Below are 26,251 nucleotides of genomic sequence, written 5' to 3'. Positions count from 1 at the left end.
AACAAAATAATTTTTATCCCCATTGGGATTTCAATAGGAATCTTTATCCCCACTGAGGAACAAAGTTCCACTGGCGCTGTGAGACAGGGTCGTATTCTCTATGAAGAACTGGACTAGTGTGCTTAACCTCACCCCCGGGGGGCTCAGGGTTAACGACCTACCGTATATGCGGCCCTTACATGTGGGTCCTTTTTCCAAGCTTCCCAAAGTGCACTGTAACCAGGGTCGAATTGAGCAAACATGAGAAAAAGTGCACCTAAGAGTGTAAAATTTGGAATTAATCTGACCATATTTTGCCTGAAAATTTCAAGAAACATACGTTCGTTTTTGAATTGAATGCTCAAAATAAGGAGTGAAATCAGGTTTATCCTTCTTACCAACCAAAGTTTTTTTCTTTGCCATACTGTTTTTATGTGAACTGGACACTTGCTTTGTTTGAAGAAATTAGACTGCCTTTTAATGGTAAACCTATCATTCATTATCAAGATTTTAGGGGATTTGTACTTTCAAGATGGGGGGGGGGTATGGGACTAAAGCGGGGCTAAAGAGGAGAAAATAGGAAACCCCGTGAATTTCACGAAAAAACAAACTTATTCTTTACTTGCTTCCCCCCTCCGTTCCGGAAACCGTTTACAAAATAACTTCCAATAACAGGGGAATGTCTCAAAGTTTTACAAGGATTAGAAACCACTTTGAATGTCTGAGATTTCAATTAACTAGGGAAGATTTTGTCTCCTGAATCGAATATAATCGATACAAAGGAAAAGCCATGTTACTCAAATAACCGAAAAATTTACAATTTTTGGAAGTGTGACTAACCGACGATGAGTTTGAAAACCTATTTAGGGTAATATAAATGTTTGCGTATTTTTTTTCCCTAAAATCATTAATATACAATTTCAATACCTTCATACCTTACACCCCCTTCTCACAGACTCGGTAGGATTTTTTCAGATAGTGAAAGTGAACTGAAACTCGATGGGGATAAATATTCCCATAGTTTTTGTGACTTTTCAAGTCAAGAAAATTCAGTGGGGAAGTGAAAATAGCATAATATTTTGCAGTGAGGATTGGTTTATTTGATTATTTCCAGTGGGGACGAAAATAGGAGTAAATTAATATTTCACCGGGGATGATATTTTGGCCAATTCTTCCAGTGGAAAGGGGTCTCAGTGGGTCTGTGAGAAGGGTTACCTTCAATACTATCACTGATTTAAAAATATAATTGTCAGTCTCTTCCAAACGAAGATAAAGCTGGAGAACTAGTTGCTGAATTTCCACCACCTAAGCGTGTAATTTGTGTTAATTTATAAGGTCCATCTGAGTCACTATGTTGGCTGGTCTTCATTGTTTTCTTATATAAATCCAATGTTTTCTTGTTGCCAAGGTAAAGCCAAAATACTAAAGTACCACGGACACTTCTAACGATTGTATACAAGAAACCAAAAATCGAATTTACAATAAGTTCATCTTCAGTTAAGTTTGTTTTGAAAATTTGTACGAGTCCAAGTATTTCAGCAAGTCCCAGTAAGACTAATAGTTTGATACTGATTGCAACTAAATCGACGTTTGTTCTACCGCTATCTTTAAGACTTTTCCTTTGCTCCTGCTCTTGGCGATACAAATGACACAACACACAGGATAAAGACACGACACCGATTGTAAAAAATACAATTGTCGGGATTAAATAAAAGTATAATCTCGGGTAGTATCCTCCTATCCAGCAAATATTATTAATACCATACTTAAAATCAATGATATCTTTTTCATTCAATGTGACACAGGTACCGACAAGAATGATTGCGATTAAAAAACATGTCAATAATCTTCCAAAGAAAACTCTCCCCACAAACCGACTTCCTCTACTTTTATGTTTCCGTAAAAATGTACTCACGATATCTAAAGCCAAACCGGTCGCCCATAAACCAATCAAAACAAGACCTAAGTGTAGAAGGATTCCTAAAACTTCACACGCGGACGAATAGTGTTCACCCAACGTAACAGCTAGAAGATAAGTAACATCTACTATTAGGATTATGCAAACCATGCATAAGACGTTAATGCTACCTGTGTTACGACGTTCTCTGAATAAAGCCATTGTGAGAATGAAAATGAGTTCGAAAATTATGCTTATGACCACCAACATTATACTGATATAATATTCAGCTTCGTTTAATGGTTTCTGCCAATTATACCGAAATCCGGTACTCAGTTGTGATGTCGGGGAAGGATTTTGTTCAGAAGCACAGATATAAAATGACTGGTGATCTTTTGGAATGAATTCAGTGTGATTCAAGATTTTGGTTTCGTTCTGAACAGTTTTGAGTTCAAGTTGGTTGGTCATTGGATCGAATGTGGTGATATTTTTGGTAACTGTTATTCGTGGGCACGATTGTGACAAGTAATACGAATTGCAATGATATATTTGTTCATGGATATTGTTTCGAGTGAAATGTGATATCAAGGTTAAATCGTGTCTATCTAAAACTGGTCCATTTTTCGATATTTTAAACCTGCAGGTTTTGGTAAAATTACCAGTGCTTAAATCATACTCGCTACTTGAAGCACATAGTTTTCCTTGATTTGAGTATTTGGATAAATCGAATCCAACGAACGCATTTAATGTCTCGATGTTGGTCGTTGATATTGTGATGTTAATGTTGTGTTTCCAGATTTGAAGTGAAGTGTTCTTTAGAACTGCCTCAATCTCTGGGAATGATGAAGGAGTTATGGGTGTTTCCCATTTCAAAACCTAAAATGAAATAATTAACATGTCTAGTATTAGAAAATTGACGATTCAGATCACACGACGCACAGAGCTTAAAAAATGGACCCTGTCAGAAAACAATATTTAGCGAAGATTTACTTTTAACTAGTGAAATTTTGAGCCTAACAAGAAAAATATAGATCCAGCCAAATGCAAAATCTAAAATATTTTCCATACCCTGATTTGAGTATTGTTGAAACTTGCTCTTTCGTTTTTGAAATCCCTCTGAAAATCTCTCGTAAAGTTTTCTAAGTCGATGCTTCCTTGTTGGTTGAAAATGACATACAAGGATGCGTTAGATCCAGTCAAGCATGATCCATAACCAGGATTCAATACATTGATACTTTTACGAAAATTGATTTCTTGCACACACTCTGTGCCTTCGATTCTGTAGCCAGGAGCACATGAGAACTCTACACATTGTTCCTTACTGATGCTATATATTTCTCCTGATTTGCAATATTCATAACTGCTACCACCGTTTCTGCTACCACTAGTTTCAATTTTTGTAGCTCCAGCTGAGAAAGAAATTGTCACAGACCATGTAAAACGTCCACTAGGGGCACTTCTTTCACAATAACCGTTCTCAGCCATAGCTTGTACAATATCAATACTAGGTGTCTTTTGATTACAAAGATAACAATGTATATTTCTGTCCGAATTTGATCTCCCACGATACATGTTACAGTCTTCAGAGTATTTAGAATCAGTACAAGCATATGCTGATTCAGCATTATCTGAAGATGAACAACTTCCCATTCCTTCAATGCTGACAGTACAACTTGAGAATTGATTCAAAACTTGTGGTGGAGGTGTAGTGGTGGTAGTGGTGGTAGTGGTGGTTGTGGTTGTTACACCAGGTAAAACAGGCCCTGGTTGTGGTTCTGGTGCTGGTCGAACCGCAAACTCGTTTCCTGGTCCTGCTTGACAAAACAGTTTTATATTGACAGTTTTATAACCAGTAACTAAATTACAGCGAGCACAATATCGATTTTTGTATAGCTTGCTATCGACACCATAAACAGGGACTCTTTCAAACTCTTCAAGTCCCCCATCATGAAAACAACGGTTAATATCATTTTGATCTGCTAACTCCATATTGCAACTGTTAATCATTGAATAATAAGTCTGTTTATATTTTTTCGCAAAAGGCATGACTGGAAGACATTGTGTATTCTCTTCTCGATATCTCGTACGAAATTTAGTCATATATTCTGATAAAGGTATCGGGTTAGATGTATCCCATAATTTATCAATACAGCAATTCCCATTTTTAAAACAACCATCACCACACTGGCAACACCCATCATCACTTCTACCAACACTACATAACATATTGATTTTCAGATTGGTTAAATCATCTGGTACTGTAATATTCTTCCATACCGATTTGTAGAATTCAATAAGCGGGAACTCTGTACGGGCACATATTTTCAATGTATTTGTCATTAGAATTAACCACATGTAACAAGTTACATAGCGGAACATTGTTAAATTTGCCTGACACAAAATTAGTTTCCTTCTTGCCCTACCGTAATTTAGTCGACAAAACTTACTAATCCAGAAATATGTTCCGCTTTCTGTCTTTTTAATTTACTCACAAAATCACATCACATAATTTCTTGCGTGCAGTGCATTTTCTCACACAACAAGGATTATATTTTTCTTAATCAAAAAATTGTCGTTTTGTTTGGTATAATTATCTTTTGTTCTGTTGTATGAATAAGAAATATCTCTTTTTAAATTAGAATAATTTTATAAGAACAACATAATCTCATAATCGTTAAAAAATACAAGAACATTTTAAGAACAATGCTGAACCTGGCATTGCTGGACTTCAATAAAATCAAGATTCAAAGTAGAAAATTTGGAGTACAAAGCCTTAAGTACCATACTTTTGCCCCAAAATTAGAACAGGGCTAAATTAATTTAAAGACTTGAAGTGTTTAAGAAATAAGAACAGTCTTGACTCGACAAAAAAATTTACTAGCTCTTAAAAAAAATATTGGACTCATGTTTGATATCAATACACGTTTTTTTATGAGAACATACTGTATAAAAATATAAAGGCTTCGATGATCAAAACGTTATGAACAAGTTAAAACATTTAAAGGCTTTGTCGACTCAAAAGCACCCTTTTTCTTAGGAAAATGGTCAAAAATATTCACGAAATGGTAAAAATAAGAACATGTTAAGAACATTTTTAGGCTTAAAACTGAAACAGCTAAGAACATCCGAAGGCCTCAAAAATTTCGGATGTTCTTATAAAAAAATATTAACTAGTTTAACTTCTCTTTCACAATTATAATGGTGGTGATTGCATGTTGTGGTATTTGAGCAAAGCTGACGTCATTTTGCACTTCGCTAATTTTTTGGCCATTTTCTCCTTTTGTGGGTGATCTGCTTATTTTATCATGACAGCAAGCTTGTTTACAAATGGCAAACGTTAATAAGTCGATACAAGTTTTTTTTATAAGAGCATCCAAAACTTTTGAAGTCTTCGTATGTTCTTTAAACTTTTTTAGTCTAAAAATGTTCTTAACATGTTCTTATTTTCAACATTGTTTGAACATTTTTGTCCATTTCCCCATATAAGAAATTTTCTTAACTTGTTCTTAACATTTTGGCCATCGACGCGTTTTGTTCTTATATAGTTTGCTCTTACTAAAAAAAGCGTGAATTGATATTCAAAGCAGATCAACGTGGTGAAGTAGAAGTAAACTTCCAAACATAACCTTCATACCCTTCTTTGCCTTCTCGATCCTTTTTCCAGATAAAGTCGAGTTCGAGTTGTCAAGCTATTAAACCTATTAATTCCAAGCTTCTTTGGGGGGGGGGGGGGGGTATCTATTAAAAAGAGGGGGTTTATCTAACAAATCCTGCATTATGAAAAATAGACAAAAAGAACGACAAATTTCATATTTCACAAATTACGCATGCGTGTTAGTAATGCAGGAATTGTCAGTCGAACCCACTGAAAAGAAGAGTCTCCTAAGTTGAAACAATTAAAAATATTTAAAATTCTGTTTGAAGATTCTGAATAATAATAAATTGCATAATTTTTCTTTTTGTGTTTACATTGAAGATTTACAGTTATCAATGCTGAAAATGAATAAAATAACAACAAGTCATAGGTGATTTACACGACCTATAAAGCCCCCAATAAACTGCACACTTTTTAAGACTTTACTAAAACTCACAAAGTTTCAAATCGTTTGAAAATATTTTCAAAATTGTCGATAGCCGATGCAAATTTTTTTTCCGTAGACGGGCGGAAATATCTTTAATGGTCGGAAATATCATAGCGTAATGGTCGGAAATATCATTTGATGGTCGGAAACATCTTTTGATGGTCGGAAATATCCAAAACTCTGAAAATTTGAAAATTTAATGGTCGGAAATTTTTAGAGTTTTCGATATTTCCGACCATCAAAAGATATTTCCGACCATCAAATGATATTTCCGCCCGTCTACGGAAAAAAATTTGCATAGCCGATGAAGTAATCGTCCAATCATGAAATAAATTTAGCTAATATACAAAAAGAATTCTCCGTTTAATGATGTATTGGACCCAAACCAAATTATCGATAACCTAGTCTCTTCGATCAAAATAAAGATTTTTTCTTCTGAACTTAGATCAAACAACCTCCCCCAACTTGTGTTTTTGAAAAACTTCCTTTGTCTCGAAAGAGTTCTCAAATCTGTTCCACTAATGTTTTATGATTAACCTTTTACCGTGTACATATTATTAGAAACACCATGATCGACATTGTAATCAAATTTTATTTTATTTTTTGAAAATTTACCTATCAAAATAAAATTCGATTTCCAAAAATTTCACTCATTTTTTTATAAGAATCAGTAGATTATTATTGAGGCTTGGATATTTTTAATTATTGACATTTCGAGCCTCAATTTGTCTTTATTCTGCTCTTATGTTAAGGGCAAAAATTGAGGTATTTTAAGTTTTTACCCAAGTTTTAATACTTCAAATTGTCTGAAATGCAATGGTCAGCATTATATTATTTGTTCTAAAAATGTATTCTAATCATTTTAGTATTATGAGCCTCATTGTCCTTAAAAATCGTTCTTATGATAAAAAAAATGTATCGGAATTCTAAAGTTACAATAGTTAATGATAAAATTTACAGCTCACTCCTACTATGCTTTAGAAGATTATATATTCCTTGATCAGTAGTGGTTTTAACGATTTGACTTCCCCATTCGGGACTCTCTGTTGTCGCATCCAGACAATCTATAAAAATAATAAAAAAGTTGAGAAAGTGTTGATTCTGCTGCACGTTTTTTTTTTTATTAGAACATCTAAAATTTGGCTGAGCCTGGATATGCTTATTTTTTTGGCAGTTTTCAGCCTAAAATGTTCTTAAACGTGTTCTTAATTTTTCAGACTACTCTAAATTGACAATATCATGCAAAATAAAGAGCACTTAAAATTGGTAAAATTTGGACAATATTAGACTCTCGATGTTAGAAAATTCATCCCTAAGTTCGGTTAAAACTGCTTGAAAAGAGGAAAAAATTGTAGTTTCTTGTCATTTTTTTCCAAACTGAGACTGGGCATGCTCTTACGATGTTCTTAATTTTTCAACGAATGTTCGTCATATAAACTGGGTTCTAATAAAGAATAAAAACGTGTAATCACTGAACATTCCATGTTTGAATTTTTATGAAAGACTTCATTTGATTAGTTAGATAAATACTTAAATCTTTTTTCACAATTAGTAAAAGACGTCTTTCTTTTAAGACTAATCAGTAAAATTGACTTTATCATTATCACTTATCCATGGATTTGCACTTTCTGAACTGAAAAAATGTACTCTTAATATGTAATACAAAAACTCCTAGGCGCTAGCCTCGAAGTTATGAAAGGTTAATGGTTGGGTCTGGAAAGGACCAACCAGTGGGCTGGAGAGAGTATAAGATCTAAAGACCCATAACTTATTGTCAACATACCTTTCGTGCCATGTTGCAACACTCGTTCTCTACATATGTAATCAATTTAGCTTTCCATTTGCCTATGGCCTAGATTAGGGGTAGAAACCAATCAGGTAGTCGGACGTAAGTGTGAGTTGGTAGATATAAGTTTGGCATAAATTTATGGCTAATCCTCGAATAGTAAGTTTTGGGGAAAATTTGTCCCAACCGAACTTTCTCAACATACCTTTCGTGCCATGTTGCAACACTCGTTCTCTACATATGTAATCGATTGGTGGGATATCTTGATTAGTTTTGAACCATTCTAATATTTCTTCTTCATATTCTTCTACCATTTGAACACACTGTGATGAAGAAAATGCGATGGGGATTTCAAAAAGTCAATTTTGTTAACCAATTTTCGTTTTCAAGCCTAACTGTAACAATATCTTGAATAAATGCCATATCTTGGTTCAAATGCTTTAAAGGGATAATCAGATGGTTTTTAATTTGGCATGTGGGATCCTTCTATTGTCCTGAGAAAAATCTCAAAATATTTTTGCCTAACTTTTTCCTCAAGTCGAGATATTTAAGTTACAAGTTTTTGGCTTTTAGGATGAAAACAACAGAATTTCAACGTAAGAACCGTGTCAGAACCCATTTTCAAAATGAAAAATTGTTACACAAAAATACTTTTTACTAAGGACCACAGAGGGTTTCTGTAATCTAAATATCTCAAACCATCTGATTATCCCTTTGAATACCCCCTCCTTATTCGTTTGTTCTGTTCTGTTCACAGATAACTGCCGGTTTTCGCGGTTATTGTAATAACATAAAAAACAATCGATAATCGTAGACTGTCTAAAGTAATATAATATTACAGTTGACGCTCTCTAATTTCTCGTTCTACTATTCGATGAAAATCGAAAGTCCCTGTTAACAAGAAACTCTCAAATACGACGTTCTACTATTCGATATGCTCTCTTATTCGATGAAAATCAGATTCCCCTCGCAAATCGAATTATAGAGCGTCAACTGAACTTGGTTTTCCAGCAAAGTAACATATCAATAATGCTTATCTAATCTTTGGTTGATTTTTCTTGGCTGGCGAGCTCACTTAAAATTAATTCGTCGTATTTGGATAAAAAATTATGACGAGACATGAAGAGATTCAAGATTATATGGTGAATATCAAATACCTCGAAATGCAATCGTTTTATTTCAGCGGTCGGGTCATCAACAGTCTGGGGAGGAGCGTCCAAAGTTAAACCAACACCACTTTCTTTCATCGCCTTTTCAAGTTCGATTCTATACATACTTTTCACTGAAAAAAAAACAACATTTACTCGTAGTCAGCCATCAAAAGAAAAGATTTCTTTCATTTTGAATGATTCTTCCGGCTACCTGTAATTTTGATTTAGGACCTAATACATAAAGCAGCACGCTGATAGATCTTGAAAAGAGCTTTCCACCGCACCCAAACTTGACCCAAAATTGTATTTGAAGTTGACGCACCGTGATTTTGAAGAAGTCCTTAAATTTTAGTTTTCTAAAGTACTGAAGGATTTAAACTGGAAAATGTTATGCCTTCATATCCATTCTGAAATACGTGGGATGTCAAAAGGATACATTTTTTAAGCCTTTCTTTCCACTTCACTCTTCAAGGCGCCAATGACTTATCAACCTTTTCTCTCTATTTCGATCTTTGAGGTGCCAATTACACGGAGAGAGGACCATTCTCTTAGACTATATGTTCAGACGTTATAGTTCCGTATCGCAAGTGTGAACGTCAAACTCGAAACGTTTAGAAACGAAGACGTTACAAATTTTCATCGGAATGGAACTGCTCCATTTTCTTGCTCCGAAACGTTCCAAAACTAATAAGAACACACTCAATCACGGAAACCATACCGGAGTCATACGAAACCGTAACGTCTGAATATGTCTTATGAATGACATGAACGTGAATGGTCTTATTGTCGAATTACTGAGATTCTCGCAACACAAAGCCTCATTCTAGATATTAAAAATTTAGGTATTAAATTATTGCATGACTTACCGTTCCTTAGATAAGGGAATTGTGGACCAGCAATGACTCGATAGTAATCCACATTTCCACATACCATGTCCAAAACATCCATGAGTCTCAACTCTCTAGGGGGTAAAAAGTTTTAAAGAGTTTTTTTTGAAAAGCCAAGATGAATTGACCACCTTAAGTCTTATACACTTGGAAAAAATGGAAAAATAACTAAAATTTTACCCATTATAGTTCAAATTACATTTAACTCTCTTCCTCACTAGAAAAGACAAAATTATTTTGGAAATCCCCATTGGTTCAAGCTTTCAGCTCCGTAATTTTACTTCTTCGGACTGTAAAATTTTCACCGAGTTACTAAAACAGGATAATTTCAATGATTATTTTTATTCTAGATCCTATTAATGGCATCACAAGACATTATTGATGTATCCATTGAAGCTGACACCAGAAAGCTGGGTGGTCGTTCTCCAAAATGGCACCGTAGATGTAGAATATGACAAGCAAACAAACTTACGAAGTTTTGTAAGATAAGTTTTCTTTCTTTCTTCCATCCAAGCTATTACTGAAACGAATTTTTTGTTTGCTATTCTTCGTCTTATTCAACTCCAGTTCTATTTCGTGTACCATAATACGGCATACTAAATGAAAACAAGCAATTTCGAGTCAGCTCATCAGTCCAAAACCAGTAAGGCTATTTCAGAAAAAACTTGTACCCCTATGTTGAAGAGGTCTCTTTTGGACCCACTGGATTTTATTTCAATTTTTCAAGACCCCTTGGATTTTTTCTCCTCTCTTTTTTGGGCCACCCTGGACTTTCTACCTCTTTTTACTGACCACCCTGGATTTTCCAACTCATTTTACTGACCACCCTGGATTTTCTAACTCATTTTACTGACCACCCTGGATTTTCCAACTCGTTTTACTGACCACGCTGGATTTTCTAACTCATTTTAATGACCACCCTGGATTTTCTAACTCATTTTACTGACCACCCTGGATTTTCCAACTCATTTTACTGACCACACTGGATTTTTACACTCGAAAAACCAGACCCCTTAGGTTTTTTTATTTTCCAGACCACACTGGACGTCACACTTCCTCGACATGGGGGATACAGACTATTTCTGGGATAGCCCAATCTATTGTTTACAATTTGATTTTATTTCCAATAGTCTTAGCAAGAGATTCCGTTGATAAAGATATTTTAGGTATCGGAAGTAGGTGGGTAAAAACCCGAGGTGGGCTTTTAAATTCAATTCTTACACTGCAAAGAAGTACCTTTAAGGGCTGCACCTTAGGTAGGTCGCTTTTCTTAAGTGTCCAGCGTAAGTATTTAGATTGGGACCACCTTGTATTGAGGGTGCGTTCGGAAAATTTTGAACTTAAACTAAAACCCACAAGCGTCTAACAAAGTTTATGGGTCTTTAATGGAGTTCAGTTGACTCTCGCTATTTCGAACTCGAACGGAGAATCTTGTGTGTTTTATTAAAGAGAAATTCAAATAAGTTCGTAAGTATTTTAAGAGGCTTTCTCCTTGGTGGGGACTGGAAACAAGTTCGAATTAAAGAAAGGTTCGAATAATAAAATTTCGAATAAGCGAGAGTGCATTGTATCCTTATTTTTATGGCTGTAGCGTAGAAAGTTTTTTTTTACATTCTGAATTCTATACTGACCTTGGCATTTTGTTGGTCTGTTTTGACTGTTTTTGTTGAATTCCAATATCTTTGGGTGAGTTTTTTGATTGTCTGCTTTCTTTATCTTCTGTGCTTCTTCATCGATGATAGATGAAAAGGATGTAGAAAACAAATTTGTTGTGATCGTCAAAATTGCCAACAAACTTCTCAACGCCAACATCTTTAAAACTTTATTTTATCTGAAAATTAATACAAAAACCTTGACTGAAAACGATAAGCAACAAGAAGCCGAAGTGGTATGAAGACCTATAGCGACATAGAAATTGCCGAATGTTTATTCGTAATGCTCTCCGTTTCTTCCAAAATTAACTTGAATTGTCCTTCTACCATGGACAGCGACATGCAAGACCCGATGCTTTGTCAAAGAAAAGGAATGCAAGGTACTAAAAATAAAAAGTCTTAAAGTTTTAAAATTCGAAAATTTTTTCACCCGACTTCATAAAAGTTTTTGAAAACATAATAAAACAGAATCCCATTATACAAAGATTTTGAAATTTGATCGTTTATCTGATGAAACCATGTTTTAAAGCACAAAGAAAAATATTTGAAAATTTCTGAATAGAGTTTGCAGCAGTAACAATTTCAACTTTCGTAAACAGAAAACAAGTTTACCCTACAGTAACCTATAGTCAAACTCAAAGCATGAAATCTTGCAAATTTCATCAGAGGCCATCAGAGAATATTAACTAAAAATCAATTTCCAAGTGAAGATTTCCCATGAAGTTTTATTTAATAATATAAAAGTCTACTAAATGACCTAGAGCCAATATATTTGCTTAGGGTAATAAATATCTTGATTGCACATCTGAATAAATAAGAAAAATTATGAAAACTAAAACGAAAAAATAAAACTATTATATAAAAAAGATTCACAAATTATGAAAATATCGAAAAATTAGTTTGTTAATTTTTTTTTGACCGGATCAGTTGAAAATACACCTATTCGTGTGTGGATGCGTTTTCACCAGAAAATAATAGTTTCAAAAATGGGGCTTGATGCCGTCCTCGTAGCTACAACAATAATAAGTATTTTTATCAATGAAATTCGAACGACGGATGTCGATTCAAAGTACGTTATAGTAGACGGTATCAAAGTTTTACGTGCAGATTACGAAGCTTTTTCACGCGCTGAAGAAAAGAAGAAGGTACAGGATGCGTTGAAAAAAGCAAAAGAAGATTTGATGACCAAAGAATATCGTTTACAAGAAGAAGAAAGTGAAGAATATGCCAAAAGATTCCCTAAAAGATGCCATGGTATGCTTTGTAACAGAAAACCTAATATTCCAGGCCTTGATCCGGGGGCAAAAAATCGATCCTTACGGTGCGTTTTCTTGAAAATTTTTGACCATTTCAAGGCAAAATATGGTCAGATTTTCCAAAGTTTACACCCTTAGAGTGCAATTTTTCTCATCTTTGCTCATTTCGACCCTTGCAGTGCACTTTTGGAAGCTTGGAAAAAGGACCCTTAAGGGCTACGTACGGTACCTTAAGGGAATAAATTTTCACGGGGATTATATTTCGCGAATTTTCGCAAATTTTGCCTTTTTCGCGAAATATAATCCCTCGTGAAAATTTTCAAACTCTCATCTCTCGCTAAATTCGCGAAATTTAATCCTCACGAAAATTAACTTTTTTACGCTAAAAATTCTTTCATCTAGGAAACTCTCCTAAACGAGTCTCCATTAGTCGAATGTCTCTATAATTCGAATAAATTTTCATTCTTCGTAGCCGTTCGAGTCATGGAGACTCTGTACACACAAAATCTCGTAATCAAACTAACGAAAAATGTGAAAATCTGAAAAAATTTCGCCATTTCGCGAAATTGAATCCTCGCGAAAATTTAGAGTCGAAGTTAGTCGCGAAAATAAGTCCCGCGAAAATTAAATTATTTCACGAGGGAAGCTGTCTCGCCAAAATTAGTTGCCGCAAAAATTAATTCGCTTAAGGTAGTTCGTTTACCTTGAGTCCTCCCCCTGGACTGATACAGGGGTGTAAAAATATGTGAAAGTGACATTATGAAGCTCCACACGTTCAACCATGGCCTAATTAGATTGATTCTTGGCCTTGACAATTTGTTCTTCTTTTCAGTTTGTAAAATCTTTGTCGAAGAACTAACCGAAGTCTTGGAAAGAAATTTCACCAAATCAAAAAGTGGAGAATTTCCAATTACGTAAGTGAGACCATGGTCTACAAAATATACCATCTGATAATATTTTAAGTACATAGACCATGATTCCTAGATTATCCCTAAATATTCAAAAAATAGATTCTTCGGTTAAGTTTGGAATAGTTCAACAGATTAAAGTAATTTTCAATGACACTATACTAGGCTATTGTTATTTTTTCTTTTGAAGATTATTTTTTTAATAATTTTTAACGTGAATGTCCCTAAAAAATTTTTTAACATGCTCAGCTTCTGTTTCTTTATTATACTTATAGAGGTCTTGCTCTTATTTTTAGGACACTTGAGTTTTATGATGCCATGGATGAAACATGTGAAAACATGGACAAGTACACAGTGACGCGAGTCAATTCGTTTCGTTACAAAAAAGGAGGTAGGAAACTGATTACTCCCCACTGAGACGCATGCACTTTATAGGTCATGGCTCCTTAAGAGAATCTGCCCAGGTTGACGCACCTTTTTGTCCTTTTTGTTCAGATTTAGGATGAGTATTAAATCAGCTTTTGGGCGCGGTGATTGGATAAAGAGCAAAATAAATGGCACCCACACAAGCGTCAATTAAAAAATAAACGTTAGAACCTAGTCGTTTTCGCTCTCGTTTTCAAGCAAGACGCAACGCGGTTTTGAATATTTTTACTAAAAAAACAGGTCAGATCGTCAAATTCACCATATCCCTTAAGGGCAAAGCGTGGTATGCGCAGAATGAATGATCTGTTGTGAGATCAGTATGAAACTTATTTCATTCATTTAATACGGTGCTAAACTGAAATATTTAACGAATAACTCTGCGTCAAGAATATTATTCTCCCAGCCTTGTGGGAAAGCTATTCGGTCTTAGCGAGATACAAAAAGAGGCTTTTCCGTCTAATAAAAATGACTGCCACTAAAAAAGATTGTTCAAAGTGACAAAATTTTGCAGGACAGTACTTCAAGAGTTAAAGTGTCTGCTCAATAGGGTAAACAAACTATCTTCTATGTGAAGCAGTCAGTAGGCAAGGCTATTGGTTGGTTAGTCGTTTGGCTCACCGAAACGTTTTAGGTTTAATCAATTCGACGTCAGAGTTGACGAATGTAACTCCGGCAGTTAGTACCTAAAATAATATCGAATAAGTTAGATGTCACGTCTCACATTTATTTTGACACAGTCTCCACAGTTTTTCACTTATGTTAAGAATAATTTTCAATTTTTCAGCCTCACTACTGCGAAAAACGTTCGAAGAAGCTCAAAAGGATTCCAAGATCAAACATTGGTCTTATACCACGCCATCTGATAAGATTGACGACCCTACTGGTGAGATACAAAGACTCAAAGAGAAGGTTAGATAGATTGTTCTTTTCTATTTTCTCTCTTGTTAATGAGTTGTTCAGGCCCCGGCTTCAAGCTTCCTCATCTTTATAACTCTGTTCCTGTAGTTGTCCACCCATGTCTCATTTTGAACCATCGAAATCAAAGCACAAAAGGCTAGAGTGGGATCTTCAACTGTTTCCCAAGCAATAAAAAGTGACGCCTAAAAGATTGACAAGGTATTCAGAATAACAGATTGAATCTAGCGCTATTTTGTTTTCACGCCACTATTTTTCGAAATCTGGTGATACTGATATATATAGAATTTCATCTCTAGCCTCTTCAGGGCTTTGAATTTTGCGAACCCTATTTTTTCACCCAGTGGAGATAAATCTTTCTAATGAATTTTGCAATGGATAAAAAATCGATTAATTCAGCTCAAGAAAGTGAGAATAGTCTAGGGGAATTTTTCCCTTTTTTCTAGAGGGGAGTGTCCTATTTGGTATGTGATACAGGGGTGTTGCCCTAGCAACAATATTTAAATATTTTTTTGCTCTTGCGAAAACAGTGTTGGAGATTGACTGAATACCACGGACAAAAGAACTTGCAACGTTGGTTGAAAAAACATCAAAATGAAAACATATTGAATTGGTTTTGCGAAGATATTTATCTAAAAAATAATAAAAAAGGTAAGTTCACATAGTTTGATTCTCGATACAGATTTCTTTATCTATTCGCAGATATGTGTTTCGTCCCTTTCAGGACTCGTGAGTGTGGTTTGGGTAAGCGAGCACAAACTAGTTATATCACCAGAGTATGCTTAAGCGCTAAAAATGTTATCATCGTACTATTTTGATAGTTGATTCATCAAACTCTGACTGAATTGAGACTTAAGAATTAGATCATGAAAGAAAGTGATTACAAATTTTCGTCTGAAAATTATAAAGCTCCAAGATCGTTGACGACAAGTGTTGAATTTTTCATAAGTTGTAATGAAAACAACACTTTTCTTTATAAAAATGCAAAGTTTCCTATTTCAGAACTACAATCAAGGTCATAATATATTGAGAATTTTGGCTATTTTAACGTTTTTCAAGATTTAAAGTTCTGGCGAGAAAGTCGATTTTTGGCTATCTTTTTAATTTAATCGAATATTTCAATTTGGGAGGGGTTGGCAGACTTCCAGGCTATATTCTGAGTCTTATTGGACTATTTTTGAACTTTTGGATCCTCAGATCCTAAGGTCCTAAGTCTTAAGTCTCATGTTAAAACTCAGAGTTAAAACTCTACACTTCCAACCTACTTTAGAGCACTTACAAATCGATTGTGGTTCAAAAACTTCCCGGTGGATTTCCCTTTTTTCTCAAATATTATGACCTTGATTGTCTTTGAAAATTAAAAATGCCGATTTCTGCTCTGCGGGGGGTCTAAAATTAGGAGAAAACCCCAAAAATTTGAAAAATAACCCTTTTCCGACCATTTTGAAGCATTTTCAATAGGTCAAAATCAGTTTTTGGTGAAATATTTCACTTTTTGATAAGGTCCCGTTTACAGAAATCTAAAAATGCCAATATTTGAGAAAATTTTCAATTTTTTAAAAGTTTTTGGCTGTTAAACCGAAGAAAGGGATATTTTTAACCGGGAAATATGACTTAAGTTTGAAATTAGACCCCCAGCAGAGCAGAATTTGGCATTTTTGATTTCCAAAGACAATCAAGGTCATAATATATTGAGAATTTTGGCTATTTTAACGTTTTTCAAGATTTAAAGTTCTGGCGAGAAAGTCGATTTTTGGCTATCTTTTTAATTTAATCGAATATTTCAATTTGGGAGGGGTTGGCAGACTTCCAGGCTATATTCTGAGTCTTATTGGACTATTTTTGAACTTTTGGATCCTCAGATCCTAAGGTCCTAAGTCTTAAGTCTCATGTTAAAACTCAGAGTTAAAACTCTACACTTCCAACCTACTTTAGAGCACTTACAAATCGATTGTGGTTCAAAAACTTCCCGGTGGATTTCCCTTTTTTCTCAAATATTATGACCTTGATTGTCTTTGAAAATTAAAAATGCCGATTTCTGCTCTGCGGGGGGTCTAAAATTAGGAGAAAACCCCAAAAATTTGAAAATTACCGTTTTCCGACCATTTTGAAGCATTTTCAATAGGTCAAAATCAGTTTTTGGTGAAATATTTCACTTTTTGATAAGGTCCCGTTTACAGAAATCTAAAAATGCCAATATTTGAGAAAATTTTCAATTTTTTAAAAGTTTTTGGCTGTTAAACCGAAGAAAGGGATATTTTTAACCGGGAAATATGACTTAAGTTTGAAATTAGACCCCCAGCAGAGCAGAATTTGGCATTTTTGATTTCCAAAGACAATCAAGGTCATAATATATTGAGAATTTTGGCTATTTTAACGTTTTTCAAGATTTAAAGTTCTGGCGAGAAAGTCGATTTTTGGCTATCTTTTTAATTTAATCGAATATTTCAATTTGGGAGGGGTTGGCAGACTTCCAGGCTATATTCTGAGTCTTATTGGACTAGTTTTGAACTTTTGGATCCTGAGATCCTAAGGTCCTAAGTCTTAAGTCTCATGTTAAAACTCAGAGTTAAAACTCTACACTTCCAACCTACTTTAGAGCACTTACAAATCGATTGTGGTTCAAAAACTTCCCGGTGGATTTCCCTTTTTTCTCAAATATTATGACCTTGATTGTAGTATTTTAAATACGTTTACAGTCTTAAGATTCGAAATCTAAACCATAATGATTAATTTTCAGGGTGCATTTCAAAACAGATTTGGAAAGATGACGAAGTCAAGATCCGAGATGAATTATGATGCATCAAAATTAGATATACTATAATAGAGACAAAATTGCATAATTTCCATGGTATCAACTTTCTCAAGTCGAATTGAAAGGGTAGATTCTGACAGTTTGAATGACAAAGTTTTGCTAATCAGGGAATAATTGGATCCGACCGAGCACTGTTGAACGAAACCTTAGTATTCTACACTTTTTTTATAAGAACCAGTAAACTTTTGCTGAGGCTTATGGTTCTTCTTATTTTTTCAGCACTTTGAGCCTCAAATCGTTCTTATCCTGTTCTTATTTATAGGATGTAATTGATGTATTTTAGTTATACTAAATTTTTACTACTTTGACCCCTAAATTGCTTGAAGTTAAGTAATTTACTCTTGTTCTTAAATTGTTCTTATCTTTTTGGCGATTTTGTGCCTAATTGTTCTTATAAAATTGTTCTTATAAAAGAAAGAAAGTGTAGAATTCTACCCCTGTCCATTGTTTCATAAAAGGTGCACTTTAAACAAAAGCTAAACAATGTTTCTTTTGTTTTCACACCCACTATTGTTTGTTGTGCTTAAATGTGTAAACAGTAACGGTTCGCTACATTAAACATTTTTGCGCATATCATCTTCGAACAAAATTAGTTAGTTAGTCGCATATTCAGGGATTTCAAAACTGCAAATCAATATTGTGCCGCTCTGTGAGTTTAAAGCAGCTATTATGAAATTATGCTGAGTGCAACTTCGTGTCAGTTGCCAGAGATCGTAGGGTTATTTTGGGGGAGAACTGAGCAATGGCAACAGTCAAACTTGGTAGTAGAGCAGATAATTGAAAGGTAGTATTGTTAGGACAAGCATGAAATCGAAATTCTTCAAATAAATTGATATCTCCCCTAATGAAAAATTAATCTGTTATCATCTTTAGATTCTAGATTTTAGACAACAATAAAAACTGACAGACAGCTAATCGTTCATAACTTAAGAAAAAGAGATTCAATCTCTCAAAAAATTAACCAATATGGACGCTGAAGAGATGCCTTTTCCAAGGCTAAATGGTATCTCAGTGGTCACTGGCACCTGTTTTGTAGTCGGTGAAGTCGTTGGTGCCGGTATCGTGGCCTTACCATATACAATGAAACTGGTCAGTTGGTGGGGGATTCCTTTGTTTTTTCTTGGTGCATTTATAATGAGCCTGTGTGGTGTACTGTTATCACATTCTTATGTATTAGCGTTCAGAGATGTTAAAAATAGAGAAGAGATACGTGACCCATACCCACAGATCGCTGAGAAAGCATACGGCAAACCAGCAAAACATTGTATCATAATAATGTTGAATTTATCCTTGTTATTCGTCTGTGTTGTTTTTTTGTTACTCCTGGGTGAAATATTCAGTGAATTTGCACCAATACATGGACTATCACATCGTAACCAAATGAGAATCTGGTTTGTAGTATCCAGTTTTGTTTTGATCCCGTTAACCATGTTTGGAACACCGAAAGACTTTTGGGGGATTGGTTTATTAGCATCTATATGTAGTGCAATCGCAGGTGTTATGATATGTTTAAATCTAGCCATTACCAGTTCGCGATATGGATATACAGTACCACATCGATATCGAATCAATCCGGAAACAGCACTGGCTGTATTTGGAACAATATCTTTTACATTTGGTGGAAACGCCATATTCCCAACTATACAAAATGATCTAAGAGAACCACACAAGTTTCCTAGAGCTGTTGTATTTGGATATTGTGTGGTCCTGGTTTTATACACTGGAGTCAGTATTGGTGCATTTTTAGTTTTCGACACCAGGATTGAGGAAGATTTACTAACTTCATTCGCCAGATCTGAAATTCATGACAAATGTATATACTTTCGTGTGTATACCATGTTGGCTCAAATATCTATTTGTGGGCACCTGTTAGCAGCTTTTGTAATAATCATCAATCCGGTGAACCAACAAGTTGAATATATACTCAAATCTCCTGTTGGTAAGTAACTAACTAATCATATTCACCCCTTTCTCACAAACCCGGTGGGACCCCCTCCCACTGGAAAAAATGGCCAAAATATCGTTATCAGTAGCAAATTTTACTCTAATTTTTGTCCCTGCTGGGAATGGTAAACAAATGATTAAATCTTCATTGTTTCATCTTCAACATTGTGTTATTTTTCTATCCCCACTGAATTTCCTAACTTAAAAGTAATGGAATTTAAATTCCCGGCCATAAAATAACGTGGCAAAATCGATCCTCATCGAGTTTCAGTTTGAAAAATTCTGCTCCAATTTTTGTCTGAAAAATCAAGTGAAAAAATCCTCACTGCAAAATATTGTCTTACCCTCGGTTTTTATTCATTTTTCTCAATAACCCAGTTATTGAATTCAGTATATCTAGTATCTCAGAAGGAAATTCTTAAAGATTTTGGATCAAGTGCCGGTTAACGTGGTTAGTGCCACTTAAGTAAAATACTGAATAAATAACAATCTCACTTAAGCGGCACTTACCACGCTAATTCATGATATTTATGATGTAATGTTTTCTACGGGACCAACCCCGGTTTTCACCAGTAGTGGCAAATTGAAACTATAGAAAAACTGTTCAAAATTTGCCTCTATCAAAAACCGGGATGTTTCCGTTAAAAAATTACGACATGTTCATCAACTGATTTAATTTTTCTAGTATTCTTAACAACATGTTTTTCTTATGTTCTGCTCATAGAATTTTGTTGGCAACGTGTTGTCCTACGAACAATTTGCGTAATGGTGATTCTTATAACAGCGGTGGCAATTCCCAACTTTGGACCAGTCCTCAGTCTTCTTGGTGGCTCATTTTTCACGCTCCTAAGCGTTGTGTTCCCTATTATATTTTATAATAAACTCAAAGAAGGTCAGCTTGCACTGTGGAAGAAATTTGGACTATTGGCAATCATGTGCATTACTGTTTCTTCAGCTATTGGAAACTTTTATGTTGAAAGTAAAAATATATTCAAAGTGATCAAAGGAAGTTATGAAACGTAACGATTTGCATTCCTAAGTTACTTTATAAATCAAAATCTCGATATTAGATTATCAATTAACAACGAAGTCGCAAAGGGGGTTGGGATCGAGTTAAAAAGGGTGCGAGTGACGTCAAATGTTTATATTTGTAAATGCGTCAATACCATAATATTAGCGAGATTATGTATCTGGAATTCTCTACGGCTACGGGCAGTGACGGGCAGCCCCGCAACCGTAGCCGTAGAATATCTCCGATACATAATCTCGCTATTATTATATTCGACTCGAATCCAACCCCTTTTCACACAAGTTACCTTGATGTATTTAAATAAAAATGTCTATATTTGATCTGAATTGTTTCAAGTTTAATTTTTTAGATATTTTTTGGTTTGAATCTTTGTTATTTTTAGTGTAAATTTGTGTAGTTTTACAGATTTTGTTTTCAAGTTTTTAATTGAAATATCTTTTTAATAGATTTAATATAATATAACATACCAAACCATATAATAACAAAAAAAATAAAAAAATAAAAATAGAAATTTAGATTACCCATACGTAGATTAGCATTAATTAACATGTGAAATTATAAAAACAAAAATGATGCGTCAATTAGTTACCCTAGGGGCCATTTTAAATAGCCAATGCTTCCGTTTCAAAAGTTTTCCACATACCAAACGTCAGAATATTTATGTTATATTGCTGCTCAAAAAGAAATCAAATATCTCCTTTGTAGTAAATAGTTGCTAATTTTACGATACACTATATATGGAATGAATTTAACCGTCGAGGAATGGATTTAAATGATTGTGTTTTCTCAAATTGATAAGGCTTTGCATATGTACAATTCTTCTTCATTTACGATGGGAAGGTTTGTAGTCATTTTCATCGTCAACGCTTTGCTTTTCTTTCAACTGGGTAAATCAGGTATGTTAATATTTCCTCTTAGTTTTTTCCAAGGCGTCAAGGGCATTTCCACCAGAGAATTTTATTATATCCTCCAACAACCTCGAATAATTTGCCTAATGATAATGATCCAATGAGACTTTACACCCTCGAGTGGCACTTCATCTTAATAATAAATTGAACTTTCCCCTAAACACCCTACAAATGTCTATGTACAACCCCCTGAAAAAAAATTCATATATCCTTCTAAAAGTTTAACTTTATACTTCAAAACAAAAGCAATCGAACTAATAAAATGAAAGCTCTTCCTAGAGCCTTTTTGTCTATAGCTAATCTCAATCATGAGGATGTTCCTTGGAAATATTCGACCATCCCCTGTATGGCATGGGAGGGGGGGGGTAAGAAACACCGAAATACCAACACATTTTTCTAAAGACCATTGTCAACAACGCCGTCAATTGTCGACAACAAAATTGCTAAAATCCTCATTTTGTCACCGCATGGAATGTTTGCCACTAAAACAGCGTCAATTTTTTCTTCGAACACCGAAACACTGATGAAAAAAGGGCTTATGTCGTCACACTGTCAATCGCGTACGCTCTTCCCCATATTTGGATATTAGCGAGTTTATGCATTCGAGATAAACCGAGGGGGACGGAATAAAGCAAACCCTGGTCAAAAAACTTTCAATGTTTCTTTAATGAACATCGATGATTCCTTATAGGATCTTTCAAAGATCTTTACTGATACTTTCGAAGATCTTTCAAAGAATCTTTAAAGTCTCTTTTTATGAATCTTTACTGAATCAGCATTGATCTTTAATGATCTTTGAAGATCTTTAAAGATCAGCTAAGATACTTTAAAGATCTTGAAAGAAAATTCAATATTTGAGACTTTAAAGATTCTTAACAAATCTTGAAGCTTCTTTTAAAATCATTCGGTGTTTTGAATATCCTGGAAGACTAGTAGTTGTTTTTAAGCACCTTGTCCGAGATGGGTTAGCGAAAATAATAATTAGAGCTGTTGTTTCAGGTATATCCAATTTTGAGGAACGGATCAACAAAAAAAATATCACAATATAGATTGTATTAAACAATTTTTCTTTGCACCAATTTTAATTTTAAATTAATTATTCTCTCGAATCTCATCTTCAACGTCAGCTTCAACGTCAGCTTTTCTTTTGGCGTCATTTCCACCCTGGTTGATGGACCTCCGGCAATGAGGCCAAATTTTTTTGAACTTTGGTTCGTCTAGTTTATATTGGTGTTGAATCAATCCTGTAAAAAAAGTATAAAAAAATTATATGAACGAATTTCAAAAAAATTGACAGTCCACACATTTTAGTTGATTGCTCTCGAAGTTTTTATTTTCATTTTCGAATTCTTTAAAAAAGTATTTAAAGCTTAGATTTTACCATTCAAAATTGTCTTTTCAATAAGGTATTGCTACCTTTGGTTTTGTCTTTTTCCCTTCAAGAGCAATGAACCAAAATTGTGCGGACTGCCAATTTTTTGAAACAAAGTTTAAATTTTTTATATCACAACTAGTTGAAAGTTATGGCAAAAAAACAAAAACAAGGCATAACTTTTTGAGGAGCTCCCAGGCTTAACATGGCTTATTTGTATAAAACAGCAAAAAACCTTGAAAATAAGTTAAATCGTATTTGTCAACCCATGGTGGATGAAATAATTCAATTTACGCTTTATTTTCTTGACTTGATTAGGATCTAATGCAGTCCTCGATTTCCTTTTGCCTGCTTTAGGCGAGACCATGCCATTTTCAAGTTCTTCCGTCGTAAACATCGCCTTAGCCAAGGCAATGGCATATATTGTAGGAGTGTTATGTCTCGGCACATCTAACAAGTTGGAGCCATCTGCCAGAACCTAAAAATACAATTTTATTGCTTTAGACAACCGTACAACCGCACTACAGTACTTAAATGTAATCTAGCACGGCGACACTCAGACATTGGAAATAAAGCAAAAAGTAATGAAAGCAACGAAAAGGAACATTTTAGTTATCTAGAAACCTTTGTGTAAGCTAAAAGTTGCATATTAAAATTGCGTTGCTGTGTGAATGAAAAAATTATATACATGTTCGAAAAAAGTGTTTGTTTTTGATTTCGTAATTCGGTAATTTGGTTTAGAATAATAATGGTTAAAATACATAAAGTAAATAGAGAGTAAATAAAGGATAGGATAAAGGATACAATTGTCTCTCTCAAAAAATTATTCAAACTAAAAAAAATGTAAATTTTACAATTATAATTTTCTCCCGCTCAAAACAAATTAAGTCTTTCTTTCCTTCTCAAGAGTTTTTTCAAAATTATCAAGTCAGTTTGTAACAGAGCTTTAGAATTTTAGCAGTTTCTTCTGATGATGAAAACAAAATTTGACGGGAATTTAATCCAAAAAGTTTTCTTTTAAGTATTCAAAACTCAGTGGATATGAAGTTAAAAACAAAGAAGTTAAAATGATACTTACAAAGTCATTTTCATCTAAAGGAGCCATTTGTGTTTGGTTTAGGTTTGGGTTTGCATTAGGTAATGGTTGCTCTGAAACCTAAAAAAGAATGGTGACACCAATGTTCTATCTTGCCGCAAAATTTACAAAAAACAGACAAATAATGCATGTTTTAAATTTATCTAGGTTCAAGTTAGAAAAGCGTGGATGTGCTTGTAGTTGTGTTAAATCATTGCGTAAAAAAGTTGTCCAGTTGTTTTGAGAAATTGAAAAAAAATTACCTTTGCAATCAATTGGCCCAGGAGAATGTTGGTTCGCCTTTGAGTTGCCAACATCTCATTCAGAAGTTCGTTCTGAAAAAAGTCACAAAAGAGTGGGAAAGGTTAAGTAGAAATATTGTGGAATGCAAAAAAGGTAATAAAATAAGACTTCTTCGAATTGGATAAAATTCATTGTCATTTAAAAAAAAGATTTCTTTTGGTTGTGGCTTGAAAAACTTTCTGAGTTTTTGGCGTTCGTCAAGATTTCGAAAAAGATGATAGTCCACCAACTTTGTTAGTTTGTTATTCCATTTGTAGTATTGCATTCATCCATTTTGAGTTCCATATTGTCTGATCAATTCACCCAAGCATCGTCAAAGGAGCTCCTATAAAAAAATTAATAAGTTTGATTACCATCTATATACTTGGAAAATAAAATAGCTATCCAAATCATACAAAAACTTTCTTTAAAGACTTAAACAGTAAAAGAAATAGACATCAAATTAAACATTAGAAAGAAAAACAGCAATGTTCTCGAAAGGAATATAAGATTTTATTGTGAAAAGACAAAAATTAAAAAAGTCTTACTTTTTAGGAATTACAGCTCTAATTCTGAGCCAGCAAAGTGAATGTACCATCCAATTGAAGTGCTGAAAATGGGTAAAAAAAATTATAAGTCACTTTAGAAAGCAAAGTCTTTCAGCATCAGACAATGCAAAAAACTTTATAATGGTAGAAATAGCCCAACACCTACATCAATTGTCCTTCTTCAAAATGATCTATCTTCAAACCCCCATGCTATTTCAAGTTTTGTCATAAGATGTATTTGCAAAAAAGAAGTCCAATAAAACATGAAAATATTTATTGAATTAATAGTTTCAAAATATTCATTTATCTACAAATTCATTTGTTGTAAACTCATAAACTAGCCATACGTAAAAGTTTTTTATGAAAGCGGGTCTCAAGTTTCATCAAAAGATGCCACATACACAACAAAGTAGACCCAGGAACAACAATTAAAACTTACACGTACCTGACTAAGCGGTTTAAAATCAATTCTTTATTCCACAAATTCATTTGTTGTAAACTCATAAACTAGCCATACGTAAAGTTTTTTATGAAAGCGGGTCTCAAGTTTCATCAAAAGATGCCACATACACACCAAATGTGTAGACCCAGGGAACAATTAAAACTTACACGTACCTGACTAAGCGGTTTAAAATCAATTCTTTATTCCACAAATTCATTTGTTGTAAACTCATAAACTAGCCATTAGTAAAGTTTTTTATGAAAGCGGGTCTCAAGTTTCATCAAAAGATGCCACATACACAACAAATGTGTAGACCCAGGGAACAATTAAAACTTACACGTATGCGGTTAAGCGGTTTAAAATCAATTCTTTATTCCACAAATTCATTTGTTGTAAAACTCATAAACTAGCCATATGTAAAGTTTTTTATGAAAGCAGGTCTCAAGTTTCATCAAAAGATGCCACATACACAACAAATGTGTAGACCCAGAGAACAATTAAAACTTACACGTATCTGACTAAGCGGTTTAAAATCAATTCTTTATTCCACAAATTCATTTGTCGTAAACTCATAAACTAGCCATTAGTAAAGTTTTTTATGAAAACAGGTCTCAAGTTTTATCAAAAGATGCCACATACACAACAAATGTGTAGACCCAGAGAAAAATTAAAACTTACACGTATCTGACTAAGTGGTTTAAAATCAATTCTTTATTCCACAAATTCATTCGTCGTAAACCCTAATATATACTAGCCATCATCATCTGACTTATACAGTTATAAACAATGAAAATTACATTTTTACTCAAAAATTTATTCACTTGAAACCCAAGCTTTATTGTTTAAAGAAACCTGTTGAAAGAAATTTTTGTTTTTTCAGCTCAACTTGTACCCTG

General features: G+C 34.1%; 5 protein-coding genes and 1 long non-coding RNA gene across 6 annotated transcripts; 2 read left to right on the top strand and 4 right to left on the bottom strand.

Annotated features, from left to right (window-relative positions):
• Positions 1 to 844: 844 nt before the first annotated feature.
• Positions 845 to 4,409, bottom strand: LOC136824214 (uncharacterized). The gene is made up of 2 exons (XM_067080391.1): positions 2,945 to 4,409; positions 845 to 2,752 (listed from the first exon to the last, which is right to left on the bottom strand). Exons 1-2 carry the CDS (start codon positions 4,253 to 4,255, stop codon positions 1,229 to 1,231), a joined length of 2,835 nt encoding a protein of 944 aa, XP_066936492.1. The 5' UTR covers positions 4,256 to 4,409; the 3' UTR covers positions 845 to 1,228.
• A 2,351-nt stretch (positions 4,410 to 6,760) lies between these two features.
• Positions 6,761 to 7,788, bottom strand: LOC136824217 (uncharacterized). The gene is made up of 2 exons (XR_010849100.1): positions 7,742 to 7,788; positions 6,761 to 7,022 (listed from the first exon to the last, which is right to left on the bottom strand). It is a non-coding gene; the product is annotated as an uncharacterized lncRNA (long non-coding RNA).
• Positions 7,789 to 7,815: 27 nt separating this feature from the next.
• LOC136824203 (protein canopy 4-like) lies at positions 7,816 to 11,677 on the bottom strand. The gene is made up of 5 exons (XM_067080380.1): positions 11,414 to 11,677; positions 10,255 to 10,378; positions 9,762 to 9,856; positions 8,902 to 9,026; positions 7,816 to 8,067 (listed from the first exon to the last, which is right to left on the bottom strand). Exons 1-5 carry the CDS (start codon positions 11,592 to 11,594, stop codon positions 7,816 to 7,818), a joined length of 777 nt encoding a protein of 258 aa, XP_066936481.1. The 5' UTR covers positions 11,595 to 11,677.
• A 40-nt stretch (positions 11,678 to 11,717) lies between these two features.
• Positions 11,718 to 14,015, top strand: LOC136824202 (uncharacterized). The gene is made up of 4 exons (XM_067080379.1): positions 11,718 to 11,814; positions 12,362 to 12,688; positions 13,523 to 13,604; positions 13,895 to 14,015. Exons 1-4 carry the CDS (start codon positions 11,718 to 11,720, stop codon positions 14,013 to 14,015), a joined length of 627 nt encoding a protein of 208 aa, XP_066936480.1.
• Positions 14,016 to 18,642: 4,627 nt separating this feature from the next.
• LOC136824215 (uncharacterized) lies at positions 18,643 to 20,867 on the top strand. The gene is made up of 2 exons (XM_067080392.1): positions 18,643 to 19,693; positions 20,423 to 20,867. Exons 1-2 carry the CDS (start codon positions 18,721 to 18,723, stop codon positions 20,719 to 20,721), a joined length of 1,272 nt encoding a protein of 423 aa, XP_066936493.1. The 5' UTR covers positions 18,643 to 18,720; the 3' UTR covers positions 20,722 to 20,867.
• A 1,861-nt stretch (positions 20,868 to 22,728) lies between these two features.
• Positions 22,729 to 25,121, bottom strand: LOC136824201 (uncharacterized). Its single transcript, XM_067080378.1, has 6 exons — positions 24,914 to 25,121; positions 24,617 to 24,711; positions 24,347 to 24,418; positions 24,087 to 24,164; positions 23,303 to 23,486; positions 22,729 to 22,880 (listed from the first exon to the last, which is right to left on the bottom strand). Exons 3-6 carry the CDS (start codon positions 24,398 to 24,400, stop codon positions 22,729 to 22,731), a joined length of 468 nt encoding a protein of 155 aa, XP_066936479.1. The 5' UTR covers positions 24,401 to 24,418; positions 24,617 to 24,711; positions 24,914 to 25,121.
• Positions 25,122 to 26,251: the final 1,130 nt, after the last annotated feature.

The sequence above is a fragment of the Clytia hemisphaerica genome, unplaced genomic scaffold, assembly GCF_902728285.1.
Source record: "Clytia hemisphaerica strain Z4C2 unplaced genomic scaffold, Clytia hemisphaerica genome assembly, whole genome shotgun sequence".
Taxonomy (NCBI): domain Eukaryota; kingdom Metazoa; phylum Cnidaria; class Hydrozoa; order Leptothecata; family Clytiidae; genus Clytia; species Clytia hemisphaerica.
Note: the sequence above shows the minus strand (reverse complement) of the source record. Positions and strands in the feature narration are given on the sequence as shown.